Source organism: Sinocyclocheilus rhinocerous, unplaced genomic scaffold (genome assembly GCF_001515625.1).
Source record: "Sinocyclocheilus rhinocerous isolate Xijiao unplaced genomic scaffold, SAMN03320098_v1.1 scaffold797, whole genome shotgun sequence".
Classification (NCBI taxonomy): domain Eukaryota; kingdom Metazoa; phylum Chordata; class Actinopteri; order Cypriniformes; family Cyprinidae; genus Sinocyclocheilus; species Sinocyclocheilus rhinocerous.
In genome coordinates, this window is record NW_015632978.1 from 1,083,590 (window position 1) to 1,100,941 (window position 17,352).

Genomic DNA, 17,352 nt, shown 5'->3' on the forward strand with positions numbered 1-17,352 from the left:
GGGATTTGTATTTGTGTATAATTCTTTCTTTCTTTCTTTCGTTTTTATAACTGTACCGCCTTTAAGGTTTGATGTTTTGTACCGTTTAATAAAAAATTTTAAAAATCAGAAAAAAGATTAGCGATACGCGCTCTGAAGTCCTGATCTGAATCAAAAGATTCGCGAACCCGCTCCAAAGTTCAAATCTAAATTAAATGATTCCAGATCCGCCTTCCTTATGGTTCCGATCTTAATAATGAATCATTCAATTCGCGAAATGATTCAGGAACAGCTCCGAAGTTCCGATCTGAATCAAAAGATTCATGAACCCGCTCCGATGTTTCGATCTAAATCAAAAGATTTGCGATACGTGAAGTTCCAGTCTAAATTAAATGATTTGTGAACCCGCTCCGAAGTCCCGATCTCAATCAAATGATTCTCGATCCATGCTCCGATATGAATCAAATGATTCACGAATTCCGCTCCGTTCCTATCCAATGATTCGCAATCTGCACTCCATAGTCCCGATCTTAATATTGATTCGCGAACCCTCATTTCAGATCGGGACTTCAGACCCGCCCCGAATTCCTATCTAAATCAAAAGATTCATGATTCGCGATACGTGCTTTGAAGTCCCAACCTTAATCATATTTTGAGACGCAATAGTTTAACTGCTTCGGAGTTTTGAAAAGCGCTATACGTGCTTTTTAAAATAACTACAAGGGATGTCGCAATTCGTAAATGAATGGCTCTTTTGATCTAGTGTTTGCTAGTGAATCGCTTTAACTGAATGATAGAAGTGAGTTTTAAAGGAACACTCCACTATTTTTGAAAACAGGCTCATTTTCCAACTCCCCTAGAGTTAAACAGTTGAGTTTTACCGTTTTCTAATCGATTCAGCCGATCTCCGGGTCTGGCGGTAGCACTTTTAGCTGTAGCTTAGCATAGATCATTGAATCTGATGGCGCAATGATATTAAGCAGCGCCTGAAAATAGGCTTATTGGAAGTTATTAAAATCGCAGCTTTTCATTTTCCGTCAGTCTTAGTACACGATGTAACTACAGAAGAGTCAAGTTATTTTTCCATTCCAAAGATAAAATCCAACCCAAATCTACGAACATATTCAGGTAACTAGTGAAAACACTCCATTAAGATGACTAGCTGCACCTCAGAATATGTTAGCTAAATGGAAACATTGTGCATTATGATTGAGTTTTTATCTTGATTCACTAAATAGACCACTGCAGTTCAGTTGGTGACAGTTCAATAGGGTTGAAAGCATCCAGTCATCTCATACTATTGAAATGAATGTTAAATTTATCAGTATAGGCTATTGTAATAAATATTTGAGAAATTATTGTTGTGTCTGATTGTATTAGTGGCTACAGACACACGTATTTAATTGTTTGATCAAACTTATTGCTATGGGGACAATTAGTCGTTAGGGACATGTCAAGCCTCTCTAAATTCTAAGCCCTTGTATCAATATGCCTAATTATGTTCTTGAATCAAATAAAGACCAGTCTCAATTTAATATGCACAAAAAATGTCAACAGAAGACTCTGAAATAGCCAAATGTAAAATTACAAAAATAACTTATCATATGCACAATGCTTAGGCTATCTGCCAATCACAAAACTACATAGGCTATAGTTTACAAAATAATAATAATAATAGACAGCGACTGAAATGATCTTCAAAAATAAAGTTTGAATGGAGTCTGCAAGATTTAATAACCATGGCCTGGCGAAAAAAACATGAACGCTGAAAAGTAAGTGCGGATGAAAATTGAACACGCCCAAGTCTCCGCACAGGAGCAACGGAACATTCCCACGCTTGTCCGTGTCCAAAAACTGCACACATCAAGTTACACTTTTACTCTAGCACATTAACATAATGAGTAAACACAACTACTATTAATTAGCACAACAATTAACGCGCTGAGGTGCATGTGTGTGACCCCATTAATGCACCTGATCCTGCGCGTAAATCTGGGCGAGGACACTCACAGCTCCAAACACTGCCAACCGCACTGAGATCAGTGGTCAGACTTTATACAGCACGATAAGAATGTGTTAAAAGATAAAGATTTTTATTTATATATGAATTAAAAATCACTTAAAAACCAGAGCCACAATATAAATGTCAACTGCATAAGTACTGAAAACATTCACAAATTCAGACCTTGCTGCCGAAATAACGCACGCAAACCAATAAAACTTTACATTTCTTCACACAGCGCGTGTGTAAATAACAGCACACTGTCGCGGAATTCATTCTCAAACGTGTTTGTTTTGCACTGCAGACCATGTGCTGCATGCAAACAGAGCAGCTCCTCAATGCAACATCCGATCAATGCAGCTGTTCAGTCGAAGCGCCTCGCGACCACAACATCTGCATCTTTATCGGCCCGTTTCTAAATACCTGAGAGGATGCTGGAGTCTCTGCCATCCACGTGCGTCCCTCTGCATCATCTCACGAGCATCTCCAGAGCGTCTTTAGTCCTTCATCGAGCTGCATGACTGTCTTCTGCTCATCGATCCCTGCTCATCATAATCATCGCCTGTTCTTCAACACACACCCCTGTGTTTACACAGCATGCTGTAATGCCAGCCCCTCTACACCCTCCATCTGCAAGGGCTGGAGATTTTATCCTGACTTGATCTACACACAGGGACCAAACCAATCACATTTCATCCACATTTAGTGGCTTGTGTCTCGTTTAACCCGTTCAGTGCCACAGTACTGGAAACACTGGAAAACAAATATATAGTGAATATCTATCTGTCTATATAAATATATAACATGTATACAAAAACCTTTTATTCTTTATTTTACTGAATTAAACCAATATTTAAATAAAAACCATCATATTATAAAATATGCCTATATATATATATATATATATATATATACATACACACACACATTTCTGAATAATTTATTACATTTAAGAAATTATTAAACTGCCCTATTATGGATTATTGAAAATTACCTTTCATGCAGTGTGTAACATAGCTCTAAGTAAATTAAAACATCCTGAAAAAGTTTTAAATCTGAAAGTGCACCGTGTATAAAGTTATTGTCACTCAAAAGAAAGAGTCGACTTTGAATCATTGAAACTAGTCGTTTTAAAAACGAATCCCAAGCCACTTCATGTTGAGGTCAACATGAAACATTAGCATATTGCCGCCCACTTGTTGGTCTGAATGAAAATGCAAATTCATTCTTTGCCACTAGGTGCCGCTTTTGGAGCGGTAAAAATTGCGGTTTCTCCGGTAACGCTGTACACAAAGCAGCACTGCGCTTACAAACGCTGCTTTATCATCATATATATATAATAACGTTCCTACAGAAACAGAGATGTCAAAATAGCACAATGAAACTGTAAATTGTTATGCATCGGCTGTGTTATTAATTCTTAGCTTGATGCCTGATTACTGACCCTTCTCTGGCATCTCAAGGGTTAAACCGCAGCCATAATCCATAAAGCCTTGTTGGAGATTATGAATCGGTGGATAAATCAGCTTCCCATTCAATATCTCTGCTTGAGTTTGATTTGTTAATGGTTTCCGTCCTCAACAGGGGCCTGAAATCCTGCACAAAAATTCAAAAGCTGACGTCATAATACAAAATAATTTAAAAGAATAAGAAAACGTAACAATGAAATGATAAAATCGAGCCTCTTTTAATGCAGTTTTCTATATTTGACAGACTTCGCTCACTCTGTAACTGGCAGATCCGCTGAAAGCACACACGCTAAAATAGGAGGATATGAATATAAGAATATAATATGTGACTGAATGCGAAAGCCTGATATCAGACGGAAGGCCACTGGGGTCACTTTCCTCTCACTTCCGTATGGAAACAAAGCAGCTCATTCAGATCAATGCACAACGCTATGAATGGGTCTCTCTCTCGCTGCTTAACCCATAGGAACTGACTGCAGGTGTCCCCAAGAGTCACAGCAAATATAGAAATATACATTTTTGTCTTCCATAGTAGAAACTGTAAAGTCTTTGAAGAAAGAAGAAAAGACAAGTGTCGCCTCAAAATGATCCATTCATAAGTATCTGCTGTTATCTACACGCGCCCGCCGCTAAATTAAGAGAATGAGTCCCTCTGGTGGAATACTCTTGAAAAGACAAAGAACGATACTTACATCAGGGGTTTCAAATAATATGATCATCCTGTTGCTAGGAAACTTTTCCCAAAATATAAAGCCTCCTGTATATTTTCATGCATAAAGACCAAATTATACTGAGAGACAAAAACATCAAGCATTATATTATACATGTAGTTTTTGAATAAATAATTGCATTTTATTTCACCACTGTACTAAAGCCAAAACAAATGATTAAAAATTGTTCTGGAAATGTACGTAAGTTGAGAGCATATCTAATACATGTTTGTTAACTCAATATTAGAGAACTCCTGGATGCATAAACATTTTCAATTCAATCTGAATTTATATTTATATACCGCTTTGTACAGCATGTCCTTGACATTCGTTTTTTTAACTAAATTAAAATGTACTTCAAATTTTAATGTCTTACTATTACAAATGCTGTCAGCTGAATTATCATAAATTCGGACAAGTCAAATTCAGTAAATACATCACATTAAATCATAATTAATTGCAAGTTACCACATCAAAATAAAATACATAATACAAAATCTTTTTTTTTTTGTCCTTCCTAAATTTTTCATGGACTAATGGTTTGAAAACCCCTGCATTACATCATGGATCAAAAATGATTTTGATTGTCACTTAAGACAAAAAAAAAAAAAAAAAAAAAAGAATTGTCTGTATATACGAAAAAAGAAACCTTTATTTTATGCACCCTTCATAAAAATCTTACTTTACAGCTTTTCAAAAACTGAACTCATGGTTAAACAGATCAAAAGAGCAAGATAGGATTTACAATACAGAGATGCCCTCAGAAACACCTCTAGCTTGCATCCTCTATTTATAAATAATTTCAGACTATTATGTATATTTTACAGCTTATTTTGTACAGATCTCCAGGGGTAGAGGTTTAAAAAAAATTCAGCTTTAAACATTTTAATTCAAATCATTCAGGAATGAAAAACAAAACGGTGCACTGAAATAAAAATAGTCAAATGTTAACTGCATTGATTCATCTCCTAGGCAGAATTACAATATAGGTAAACCGTATAAAGGCCGATCAGTGAAATGTCCTCCGGTCGGATGTCTACTGTAGGCTGGGAATAATACACACAACAGCAAAAATGCACACAGATGCACTGCGGATTGCTGTGCCATTGGTTGCACTTTATCATGCGTAACACAATTCAGTCACATGAAAGCAGGTGTGATTACCAACAGGACAAAAAAAGACCAGAGTGCATCTTCCGTTGCATAAAAATACTCACGTGATGAGAATCCTGGTAAAAAAAAAAGACGTAAAACCACACATTATGAAAGATAGTGTGCTTGCTTTGGGGTAAAAATTAAATACAGTATATATAAATAAATAAAAAACAGACGATTTTTAAAGGTTGAATGATTTTGGTTTAAAATTGACTTCAAACAACTTTAAGTTTGAACGTACAACCCCAAATTTAGCACAACAAAGGCAGTTCAGAACACAGAAACAGGAAGCCCGTTCTTGCCACACAACAAAAAAATTAATACGTAACTGTGACTTTCTCACAATTCAGCCTTTTTTTCCCATCAGAATTGAGAGACTAACTCAGAATTCTAATGTTCTTCCTTGCAATTCCAAGTTTACATCTCGGAATTCATTTTCACTCTAAATTCTGAGTTTACATCTCACAATTCTGTTTTATTGTTTCCGCCACAATTCTATTTTCTTGCAATAGCGAGTTTATATTCCACAATTCGGACTTCTCCGTATTTTGAGTTTATATCTTGCAATTCTGCTTTTATATCTTGCAATTACAAGAAAAATCATCTGAATTATGATATATGCACATGATATATGCACAACAAAAAGTTGTAATTACCTTTTTTATTTTTTTATCCCATGGCGGAAACAAGCTTCTATGCATTTCATCGTCCTACAGTAACCTTACAATAAACTACAATAAGGGCACCTGGTTGGTTTAAGGTTTAAATTGGTCCATAAAATGATTGAGAGGTAGTTGAAATGAGAACTGAATGTATTTATGTCCTAATCCCAACCGAAGGGATTCCTTCCAAAATTCTTTGGAAAAGAAGGGATTTTGGAAAAACTCAAGTGTTTCGCGAGTCCTTTTTCGAAGGTTGTGTCACTAACTTCTAAAAAGAAAAGAAAAAAAAGAAGCACCATTTTAGATGTTGATTCATCATGAGGTCAGAAACAGCTCTGACTGCACTATAAGAACTGGTGGAAGAGTCTCTCGAACTACTTACAGATGTTCAAAAACGTTCTCCGTGTAAATTCTCCGTTCAACCCTCCACAGGCTGTGTGCATTTCGGACACTGTTCCTCGTCCTTGGGAATGAGCAAATCGCACAGAGCCGCTCGCACGCTCATTCTGGGCTCCCACGGCGAACCCACGTGGAAGTTCTGGTAGCCCTGACACACTCCCAGCCCCTCCAAGTCCAGCAAGAGAGACACCACGTCATCGACTGTCTCGAGGCAGGTGGGGTGGCGCGAGTAGACGGCGTGCATCAGCAGCAGAGGCTGGTTCTGAACGCTGACCTGGTAGAAGAATCCCTTCTCGATCTGGACCACCGTGTCAGCCATGGTGGAGAGTTTGGAGCACTGCAGGAGCTGGAGGACGGGGCCTTTGGCCATGACGCCCACCCAGTGAGCGGGCAGCACGGTCTGGCCTAGGGAAGTGAACAGCTCCATCAGGCCTTGGTCTCGGTCGCAGTCGTTCTCTCCTCCCGCCAGACTGAAGATCTGAGTGATCTACGAAAGCAGACGTGACATTTGCATGGTGTGACATGGTTGGTAGCTGTTGACTGCGCTGAAGGCATCTTAAAAGCATCATAATCAATAAGGGTTCGAGGATTTTATTTTTTTTTTTTAAGTATACAACGGACGATTTAGACCAGGGGTGTCAAACTCAGTTCCTGGAGGGCCGGAGCCCTGCAGAGTTTAGATTCAACCCTAATTAAACACACCTGATCCAACTAATCAAGTCCTTCAGGCTTATTTGAAAACGACATGTTTTGTGTGTTGGAGCAGGGCTGGAACTAAACTCTGCAGGGCTCCGGCCCTCCAGGAACTGAGTTTGACACCCCTGATTTAGACACTTTTGGGCACTTAAAAAAATGTCTGAATTTCACTGTATACGATAACAAAAAATATCAAACCATAAAACCAAAAGAGTATAAAAAAATATCAGGAAAGAAAATATGAACGGGTGATTTTTAGTGGATGTATGAGGTGAGTTCTCAAGTTTACAAAGGTATAAGAATAACCAAAGGTGTAAAAAAAAAAAAAAAAAAAATCACATCAACTATGAAGATGATCCACTAATAAACAGGGGTGCACATAAGTTTTTCAGCCTGGTTCTCATAAGAGAACCTGGTGATTTGGTTTGGTCCTCACACTGCACATAGAGTGACATATGCTGTGTCCTAATGTGCCTACTTATACTACGTCCTTAAAGTATGTACTCTTTTGGTGAAGAAAAAGCACACGCTTTTGAGTGTGTAGTAGAAGAGTAGGGAAGCTTTGGGACATACTACATCACACAATTGCGTCTTTAAAGGACCGCTCTGTGTCACCTGTTACACGCACCGTCACTGTAAACTGGCCTGTCAATCATCTTGTCACAGTTAACATCCTCCACATTTCATTTCATTTCATTTAACTTCACTTCCTACTGTACTGGAGAGAAAAGAAGTAGCTTGTTTATCTGCCAGTCGCGGGTCTTTCATGCGGAGAACTCTGCTCATATTTTCTGCATAATGATGCATTTAAAAGTTAACGACCAAATGGATGTTTATAAAAGTTCACATTCCTGTTGCAGATGAAATATAACAATAAAGAAAATTTTTTTACCAGGATAAATGTTGAATATTAGTAACTCAAACCCCTTTTTGTAAACCTCTCTACCTATGCGCGCATCCGCCATGTTTGTAGTTTTTCTAACGCGTTTTATTCGGGTTTGTAGTTCTGGACCGAATCCTTCGCCAAAGCGCAATGGATTGTGGGCAATTTTAGCCATTAGAGTGTGCACGGATTTGCATTGTGCTTTGAAAACGGCAGCTGGTAGCCTAGATTTATGCTTTCAATTTGAATAGAAATCTTATACAGTACAGTTTGTCGATCTAAAATGGTAATTGTGCATTAACAGCTGTCATCTATGTCGGTACGCAAATGCGCTGTCAGAACTTATTTATACAGCACATTTTAAATTTTGGTCACACATGCGGACCTGCGGACCACTTATGTGCACCCCTGCTTATAAACACAGTGACAAAAATGCATAGTCCTTTTATTAAATGAATAGATAATAAATAAAACCTCCTTTTTGTGAAATAGTTTACTTGAAAGTGTGCTTGTGCTTTAAAATAAATGTCACTTAGATATTTTGCTATATAATGATGTTCAAGTTTGTCTGAAAATAAAAGGCTGTATATGCAAAGAAAGGAAAAATAAAATATATATATATATATATATATATAAATTAAATAATAAAAAATAATACTGTAAAAAATGAGTCAGTAATATTTAAAGAATTATTTATAGAAATTAAAGTGATAAAATGTAATAAAAAATAATTCAAATGTAAGGTATCAAAATAATAAATTAATTAAAATTATAGGAATTAATGAAAGAAATTAATACATTCGTTCAGCAAACATGCATGCAACTGATCAAAATGGACAGTAAAGACTTTTATAATGTTACAAATAATTTCTATTTCAAATAAATGCTGTTTTTTTTACTTTCTATTCATCTTACACCAAATACACAAAATAATGATCTTTAAAAAAGCATCGTATGACCCCTTTAAGAAATGTTTCTTGAGCAGCAAATCAGCATATTAAGGATCACTGAAGACTAGAGTAATGATGCTGAAAATTCAGCTTCGCATCATTGGAATAAATTACGTTTTAAAATATATTCAAATATAAAATTATTTCAAATTGTAATAACATTTCACAATATTATTGTTTTTACTGGATTTTTGATCAAATAAATGCAGCATTGGGGAGCAGAAGAGACTTTAAAAGCCATTAAAACCTTTGAACAGTACTGTTTTCAGTAGCAGTGAATCCAGACTCACCACCGGCGTGGGCTCCAGTTGAGATTCTGACACATGCTGTTCTGTGTTCTGAGGTTCTTCTGTGTAATGTGATGGTGGTGAACCCACTCTCACCATCTCAATCTGAAGAAAACCGTTCTGAGTCACATCGTCCCCCATCGGCAGAGAGCTGATAACCTCACCCATCGCCACTGGATTGCTGCTACACAGAGGTACTGATCCAAGCATATGAGGTGCTGCCGGCACGCCTGACACGTTGTAGTATAATCCCTGTGAAACACAATATCCCCTTTCAATGGCCACCAACACAAACCATACATAACTGGATGTAGCAAAATTGAACTTCCTCTGGAAAAACTGCTGACTGGCTGAAAAAAAAGACCGTAAGAAGTTAACCTGAACTAACAATGAAAAATACTTGTAAAGCATTTATTTCTCTCAGTTCATAATAATGGCAACCTTTACATTATTAAAATCCAAAGTTTTTTTTTCTGTTAATGTTAATGAATGGACCTCAGCTAACATGAATTAACAATGAACAGTTGTACTTATATTAATTAATGTTAACTAATGCCCGGTTCAGACTACACGATTTTAGCCCGATTTTGCCATGATTTGCTTGACGTAGGGTGTCGTGGGGATTCGTAAACGACAATGGGTGTCGGGGAGCAAGATTCCATCGTTTCAGCACGTGTAGTGTGTCATAGTGGACGACAACTGATTCCACGTCTGCGATGCTTCACGACATCCCGACAGAAAGACCAGCATGTTTAATTTTTTTCCCGTCGTCCACGACGAGTTCTGTCACATTGCTAACGTTGACCAATAGCAGCACAGAAGCTCTTTCATACACAGGTTTCATAACCTTATTGTAAAGCGTTACCGCTTTAAGGGCTCCCCTGCAGTTCCTCGTTAAAATAAAATTGGGTTAATGTTTAAAAACAAACATTTTAAGACAACCATTAATAGTAGTATTGTAAAAACATTTTGGCCAAATTGTGCAGCCCTACAAACAAGCACAGCAAACCTGGATTTGTGTTATATTTTTTTAAATATAACTGAAATTTTTATCAGAAAAATCACAACATTTCTTTCTTCCCAAATCATGCAGTCCTAATATGTAAAAAAACACCTGCCAAATGCATAAAATGTAAATACAAGTACTCATTCCGTTTCTTATTTTTAAATAAAAGTGTTTCTAGTTTGTTTATTTTAAGGCTTGTAACTCTTTATTCTAGATTTGTTAATGCCTATGAAACTAATTTCAGAACCAAGGCTAGAAAATGATGTAGAAAAACTTACCTGAGCACTGAGTCCAGAGGTGTTTGAGTACATCTCATTAGACACCATCACTGACCTCTCACTGCCCAAAATATCAGGATCCTATAAAAATAGTTAACAAAACACTCAGCAAGATAATATAACATTAAATACATTCATGAAAATTAATTCATATTTCTGGATTGAATTACATGGTTGATGGTGACTTTGGTGTAATGCTGCAATCTCCTCATATCGAAATAACCATATTACTGACAACTCATAAAAACCATTAACTTCATTGTTAATCCCATATCCACAAGCTGGAAACAAGTTGTGAAATTAATGGCAGCTCTGACATCTCTTACTTGACCGTTGTGATGCCATGTGACCAAAATGGGGGCAGTTTCAACACACATTTCTATAATGGCATTTTATTATAGCCACAGTTCTATGCCCTTACGTGTCCCTACACAAGCAGTTACTTGTGAATGAATGTAGTGAGAAAATTTACCGTCATCAACAACAAATTAGCACATGGACCCATTTCGCTATCCCGTAGAAACTAATAATTTAGTTTAACAGCTAAGAGCTGTGAGCTTGTAATTCTGGTAATTCCGTCTCGAGGTCAAAGCAGCATAAAACTACACTGTTTTAGTGACTGGTTGTGCAACATTTAAAAATCAGAAACCTCCTCCGTGATGGACGGTTCGTCATCATCAATCACGGCCTCAACGAACGCATCTTCTTCATCTTCCTTAAAAGTGTAATTCCATTTCCTCCTTCCTCCCTTCCTGCCATTCATCTTATAATGCCTCAAGTCTTCTTCATCATCATCCTTTACAGACACTTCGTCCTCATCCTCCCAGGGATTGCTTCCGAATTTCCTTTTTCTTGGTCTCCCACGTCTCTTGAGCTTGGGCTTCACATTTTTCCTTCTTCGTGGAAGGGATGGATTTAGCATTCCCTGCATGATACAAGAAAACAAGAAACATCTTGCCAAATGCATCTTGCATATGTGGTCAGGTGATAACCTTACTCTTGAGTGATGCCATTAGATGTTAATCACATAAATACGTACATTTGCTCTTTGACCATGAAGCTTTGACTGAAACTTGCACTGACGTAAGCGACATTTCTGCCTTTTCTTGTTACTGCCACCAAACTTGGGCTTGTCCATGCAGAAGTCGCATTTGCCACAGTCGTCTTCACGAAGACACGCATCACACTGCCGGCACATCCTGCGATTGCGTTTCTTTGCCGCCTGAAATCAAGAGTAGACAGAGAAAATTTGTTTTTTTCCCCATTAATAACGATTGTTAGATGTGAGTAGACCTTAAAAACAAAACAAAGTGGTTTTATGACTTCAGCAATAACCAGGAAAAGAATATTCCATGTCCAATTCATAATACTGTATGTTTTAACCATGTAAAGTCTGACATATTAAATCAGCTGATAATAGTCAGAAAATTATATTTTTTTGAAATGGAACAGTTTATTGAGCCTTTAGCCAAAAAAAAAAAAAAAAATACGCATGTGTTAATAAAATGCACAATTTTTTTTCCAAGTATCAAAAGCGGATACATCAGGCTTTTAAGGTTTTATATATCAATATGGAGCTCATAGAACAAAAATATGCAATTTGGTGCAATTGCTGATATTTATATGAAATTCTGGTAGCTTGGAATATAAATCAAGGAGATCTTATAACAGTATAGCAGACTACTTACATAAAATGCAGATAAATATCAGCTGTCGCTCTATATCTTGCAATAATGTCATAGTTAGATGATATTTAGCCTAAATGCTTAGTTATTTTTATGATCAAAGTTCTGTAATGTTTGCTGTGAGGGGAAACATATAATCCAATACAATGATGACTGAGAGACAAATAAACGTTCCTCAAAAGCTTGATGATCATATTTCATACTCACATTTTAACATGATTTTTCTTAGAAATTGATGTATGGTTAATCAAGTAAACCCAATATTACTAATAACCTTACATCTAGTTTATTAAATTCTACAAAGATTTTCAGCAGATATCATAAAAGATATAAAAAAGTCTATCACAACTTGAAAATTGACATTTTTACAATTATACTAAAAGGCCCCTCACTTGCTAAAACGGTATGAACTATCAATCAGATGACAGAAGAACACATGTGGAAGATTGTCTACAAGAGGTTAGAGGTTAGAGATGCTGAATCACTCACCCAGTCATCCTCATCGTCGTCACCATCAGGGACAAAATCCTAAAAAACACATACAACAAAAACCTGGATCAGTATTTCAAGCACTGAATATGTTGCAACAGTGGTGAAGTGTGTAATGTCTGCACTATAAGCAGCACAAACTGAATCCACCAGTCTCATAAATGGATAGTTATACACTGAACTGATTTAAATTGTAAAGGCTTGAAGTATGCAATAGATGAGGGGGGAAAAAAATGATTTAGCTACATAAAGCATGTACACTCACCGTTTTTACAATTTTCTTGCATTTGGGATGTTGTTTCTGCAGGAGACAGAGTGACATTATGTTAATGGTGTGAAGTAGTTCAGCTACTGACAGATTATTTGATGATCTTTGGCAATGCTTTTGTGTATGCTGCAGTTTCATGTGTCAGCCTAAAAATGTTATCAATGTGTCCATATTATGTTATATGATTATTATTACCAGCATTTGTTTTCTTGGATGTTTTGTTTTCCCAACCTCCCACTGATCCTGCCCCACCTTGAAAATAATAAGCGGAAAGACTAGAGTCACGATACTGCTGGATTAAACTTCAAAAGGCAATGATGCCATTGAAAAAATATGAGCACTGCATGTTTCAAGTCAAAACGCGGCGCGGATGTCTTTATTTGAATGTATCTGAAGGGAACCGACTGTCCTCAGAAACGTATCGTTGGCATTTTAATTTCATTTTACCTATAATTCCTCATAAAGCAGCATTTATAAGCGCGGAGCTACTTTGTGTACAGCCGTTACCGGGGAAACCGCAATATTTCAGCGCTCCTAAATTAATTTGCATTTCCAATAAGCCTTTCTTTGTGATTATGGTCTGATCAATGCAAATATCAACTCATGTTTTTACGCAGCAAACATAGAGTTGTAAATGAGAAAGAAGTTAATGTGCCTTCTAAAAATCGAAACAATTAAGACAGTAATATTTATACGTTTTAAATTGACAATTTATAGACTTGATGTATCCCTTTTCATAAAAATGGTCTAAAGGCTGAAATGCTGTTGTATAAGATTTTTGTTTTTGTGAAAACCTGTATCTGAACTGTAAATCATGTAATTTTATGGCTCAATACTGTATGTTACCACAGACATTGTCCAACCCCACTCATACTGTGTTCATTTTACTTGTGCAGCTCTTAAACTGGGTCATAAATAGTCTTAAATTTATTGTAAACAAATTCTGCAGATACCCTGTAAATAGTGAAATAAAATTCCTTCCTTCATATTTGTTGATATTTGTGTATTGAAAATATTTTTGATTGACATTTAAACTCCTATCTGATTTTCTATATTAAAAAAAAAAAAAAAAAAAAGTCTTTTTTTATTTGGGCTAGTTAAATTAATTTTAGAGCTACCAAAATCTGAAGAGTACCTGGGATTTTGAAATTTTTCGAACCCTGCGTATGCATATACTAAACTTTAAAAAAACAAAATTGGGATATTTAAAGAAACATTACTACTATATCAAAAACAGAAAATGTGTACTGCATTTAATACATGTGTGACACAAAACAATTTTGTCAACACGGTGTCAGATGTTGCATTTCTCCAACAGATAGACCTAAAAATCAGTTTAAAACTGTCATATACTTTCAATTGATTCATCTATCAAAGTCGAGTGTCAGTATATATGATACATGACAGAAGACATTATTTTTATCTGTTGGTGACATTCAAAGATGGAAAAAAAACAGAGGAAGCAGGATCAAAACATAGATCAATACCGCTGATCTTGTTTAACAGATGAATCCAAAATTATGTTTGGCAGATGAACTTCCGGTTTTATCCCAGCCTTAAGAATCAGTGACAGAAAGTAAGGAAAAGCAGGCCTGACAGCTCTTGCGATGACTATTTAATGGTACATACCTTCCTAAACACAATATTTGGAGGAGAGTGCTTCTTCTCTGCTGCAGAAACGAGAAATCAGACAACACAAATCACACAAACATCAAACTTATCCTCTGCTGTTTGCTGAAATGAAGAGTGTAATTACAAATTCCCATACGTTTAGTCCTGTAGCATCTGTAGCACAATGTGTCTCCGATCTTCTGAGCAGAAAATGGGCCGCCACAGCTTTCACATTTACTAAAGAAAGACAAACAACTTTGATTTTATGAAGGTAAATTTAAGACTTTTTGAGACCTTTTTTTTAGACCAAGTAAAGAAAATTTTAAAGGGGTCATATGATGCTGCTAAAAAGAACATTATTTTGTGTATTTGGTGTAATGAAATGTGTTTATGCGGTTTAAAGTTAAAAAAACACATTATTTTCCACATACTGTACATTATTGTTTCTCCTCTATGCCCCGCCTTTTTGAAACGCGTCGATTTTTACAAAACTAATCGGTCTGAAAAGCGAGGTGTGCTCTGATTGAAAGGAAAAAATGAAATCGCATCATATGACCCCTTTAAGAATAAATTGAAGGGAGTATATGTCAATAAGTTCTCTAAAAGTAAATATCAAGGGTGCACAAAATGAGTTGTATTCACAACTCCTCAACCTTAAAGTTGAAAACACTACTTTAACCATATATTCACTGCCAGTGTTGGGGGTTACACATTACAAGTAATCAAATTACTTTAAGTAACTAGTTAAGTAAAGCATTACTTTTAAATGTACAAGAAAATATTTAGTTACTTTTTTAAATAAGTAACGCGGATTACTTTGTTTTATTCACTGACACTTCTCCTGTCCCTGCGTTGAGAGTTACGCAATATTGTAATGAGTTACTTTTAAAAGTAACTTTCCCCAATACTGTTCATTATTTAATTCATTTTACAAAAACAACTGCTTATTAACACTTGCAGAATATCTCTCCTCCCAACCTAGAACCTATACCCTAAAATATGGAAATAATTTTAATGCACCATCTGATCAAACTGCAAAAAAAAAAAAACATTTTCACCCTCAGTATTTTTGTCTTATTTTCCAGTGTAAATGTCTGATCAAAATTGAGTTTAAGATTAAAACAAGAATAAATACCTGCCAATGGGCTCAGAAAAATCTACTTAATTCAAGGGGAAAACAAGTTTTGTTAATTTTGCTTCTCAGAAAACAAGACATAACTTCTTTAATTTGCATCCCAAGTAAATGTATCTTCATTTAAGGATGTTTAGATATTTATATTGGAAAACGACAAAAATAAGGAGAAAGATATTAGGGTCATTCCGTGTCAACTCAAATTTTTGATTTTGCTAATATTTATTCTGAAGAAAGAAACATGTATAGTGACCAACATTTGGTTTTCAAACACTTAAAATGGGTATTATACACAAGTCTGAATATGGGGCCTCATTGAGGTACCCATATCTCTGGGACTGAATGATACAGAACCTTGAAAATAAAGATTCCAAAAGAAGAGTTTATTAAGAACTAGAATCTAAAACTATATTTTGATATCTTTAAGACTTCTTGAGTTATAGGCACACAAACTTTGGAAAAAGAATACTTACGACACTCAGACAGGTATGAATACTTATGGCACTCAGACAGGTATGTTCAAAGCAGTTGTTTTGAGAGAAGGAAACGAGATACATTTCTAGTTTCAACATTATTTGTTCTTCATACATTCCTCTTTAAAAGAAAATAATTATCATATTTTTGCAAAGTGACCCACATTTGGTTTTTGAGCACTGAAAATGTGTACAATTTATTGATTTTCTCCTGGAGCCATATTGAAATTCCATTATCTCTGGAACTGAACTACATAGGGCCTTAAAAATTAAGATGCCAAAAGAGACGTTTGTTAAGATCCAATATCTAAAAGGGCATTAAGATATCTTTAATACTATTTGAGTTACAGGCCTGCAAACTAGGGCTGGTCCGAATACCATTTTTTGAGCTTCGAAGCTTCAGTAGTAATCAACACCGAATATTCGAAGCTTCGGAGGGAGGGGGCTGAACATATTCTTCTCTCTAATAAAGACAGGAATCTCTGTGTGTCTGTCTGTCTGTTTGCATTTTTATTATGTCGAGAACCGTTAATCCAATCGACTTCACACGTGGCGGGTGTGTTGCTGCGGACCCAATGGAGTGCAGTGTCGCATTTTGGTGTAATATGGACACGCAACACGTTCAGAATTAATAAACTTTTAATAAACTACAACTACGGAAGCGGCGCGCCTCACGCGGGCAGGGCTTATATGCTCCGAGAATGGACACTGCACTAGTGATACAAAACACACAGGTCTGTTAAGAGCAATACTTTTAATAAGGTAGCCTAACATTTTTCTCACAAACAAATCACTCCCAAATCAGAAATTAGCAGCACAGTAATTACTGACACTGTAAAGGGTAGGCTATTTAAATAAAAGAAGAACGAAAAATAAATGAACGAAGTTCAACGAACTGTAATAAATAAAGAACACGGTAGCATACTTTCAATAACAGCATCACACATTTTAATTAACGAACAGTTTAAATAAAATTAAATGAATTCCCTTATATAGAATAAAACAAACTGTATAGGCTAAACAGAACAAGGTAACTGGGGATGTACCTATAGACAAATTATTATTATGCTGGGCTACTGTACGTTTTTTAAGACTGCCGTATTCGCAAGTATTTTCCAAGCAAATTAAGTGCACGTTTTTATCATGTGTAAAATTACTGATTAACATGGCGGATAAAAGCAGCTCGTTTTTTTACACCAACAATATACTATAGGCGTA

At 36.0% G+C, this 17,352-nt stretch overlaps 1 protein-coding gene across 5 annotated transcripts in view; it reads right to left on the reverse strand.

The window, feature by feature from the left end:
* Positions 1 to 5,964: 5,964 nt before the first annotated feature.
* Positions 5,965 to 17,352, reverse strand: part of LOC107743107 (uncharacterized) — a 23,474-nt gene continuing 12,086 nt past the window's right edge. For 3 of the 5 annotated variants that reach the window (XM_016556224.1, XM_016556223.1, XM_016556222.1), the window contains 10 exons: positions 14,687 to 14,766; positions 14,548 to 14,588; positions 13,114 to 13,170; positions 12,916 to 12,951; positions 12,651 to 12,689; positions 11,516 to 11,698; positions 11,126 to 11,401; positions 10,477 to 10,557; positions 9,196 to 9,444; positions 5,965 to 6,863 (listed from right to left, as the gene is read on the reverse strand). In XM_016556224.1, coding sequence (XP_016411710.1) covers positions 6,396 to 6,863; positions 9,196 to 9,444; positions 10,477 to 10,557; positions 11,126 to 11,401; positions 11,516 to 11,698; positions 12,651 to 12,689; positions 12,916 to 12,951; positions 13,114 to 13,170; positions 14,548 to 14,588; positions 14,687 to 14,766 — 1,510 coding nt within the window. In that variant the 3' untranslated portion in view covers positions 5,965 to 6,395. The remainder of the gene's footprint in view (positions 6,864 to 9,195; positions 9,445 to 10,476; positions 10,558 to 11,125; positions 11,402 to 11,515; positions 11,699 to 12,650; positions 12,690 to 12,915; positions 12,952 to 13,113; positions 13,171 to 14,547; positions 14,589 to 14,686; positions 14,767 to 17,352) is intronic. The other 2 variants (XM_016556226.1, XM_016556225.1) reach the window with 2 other exon arrangements.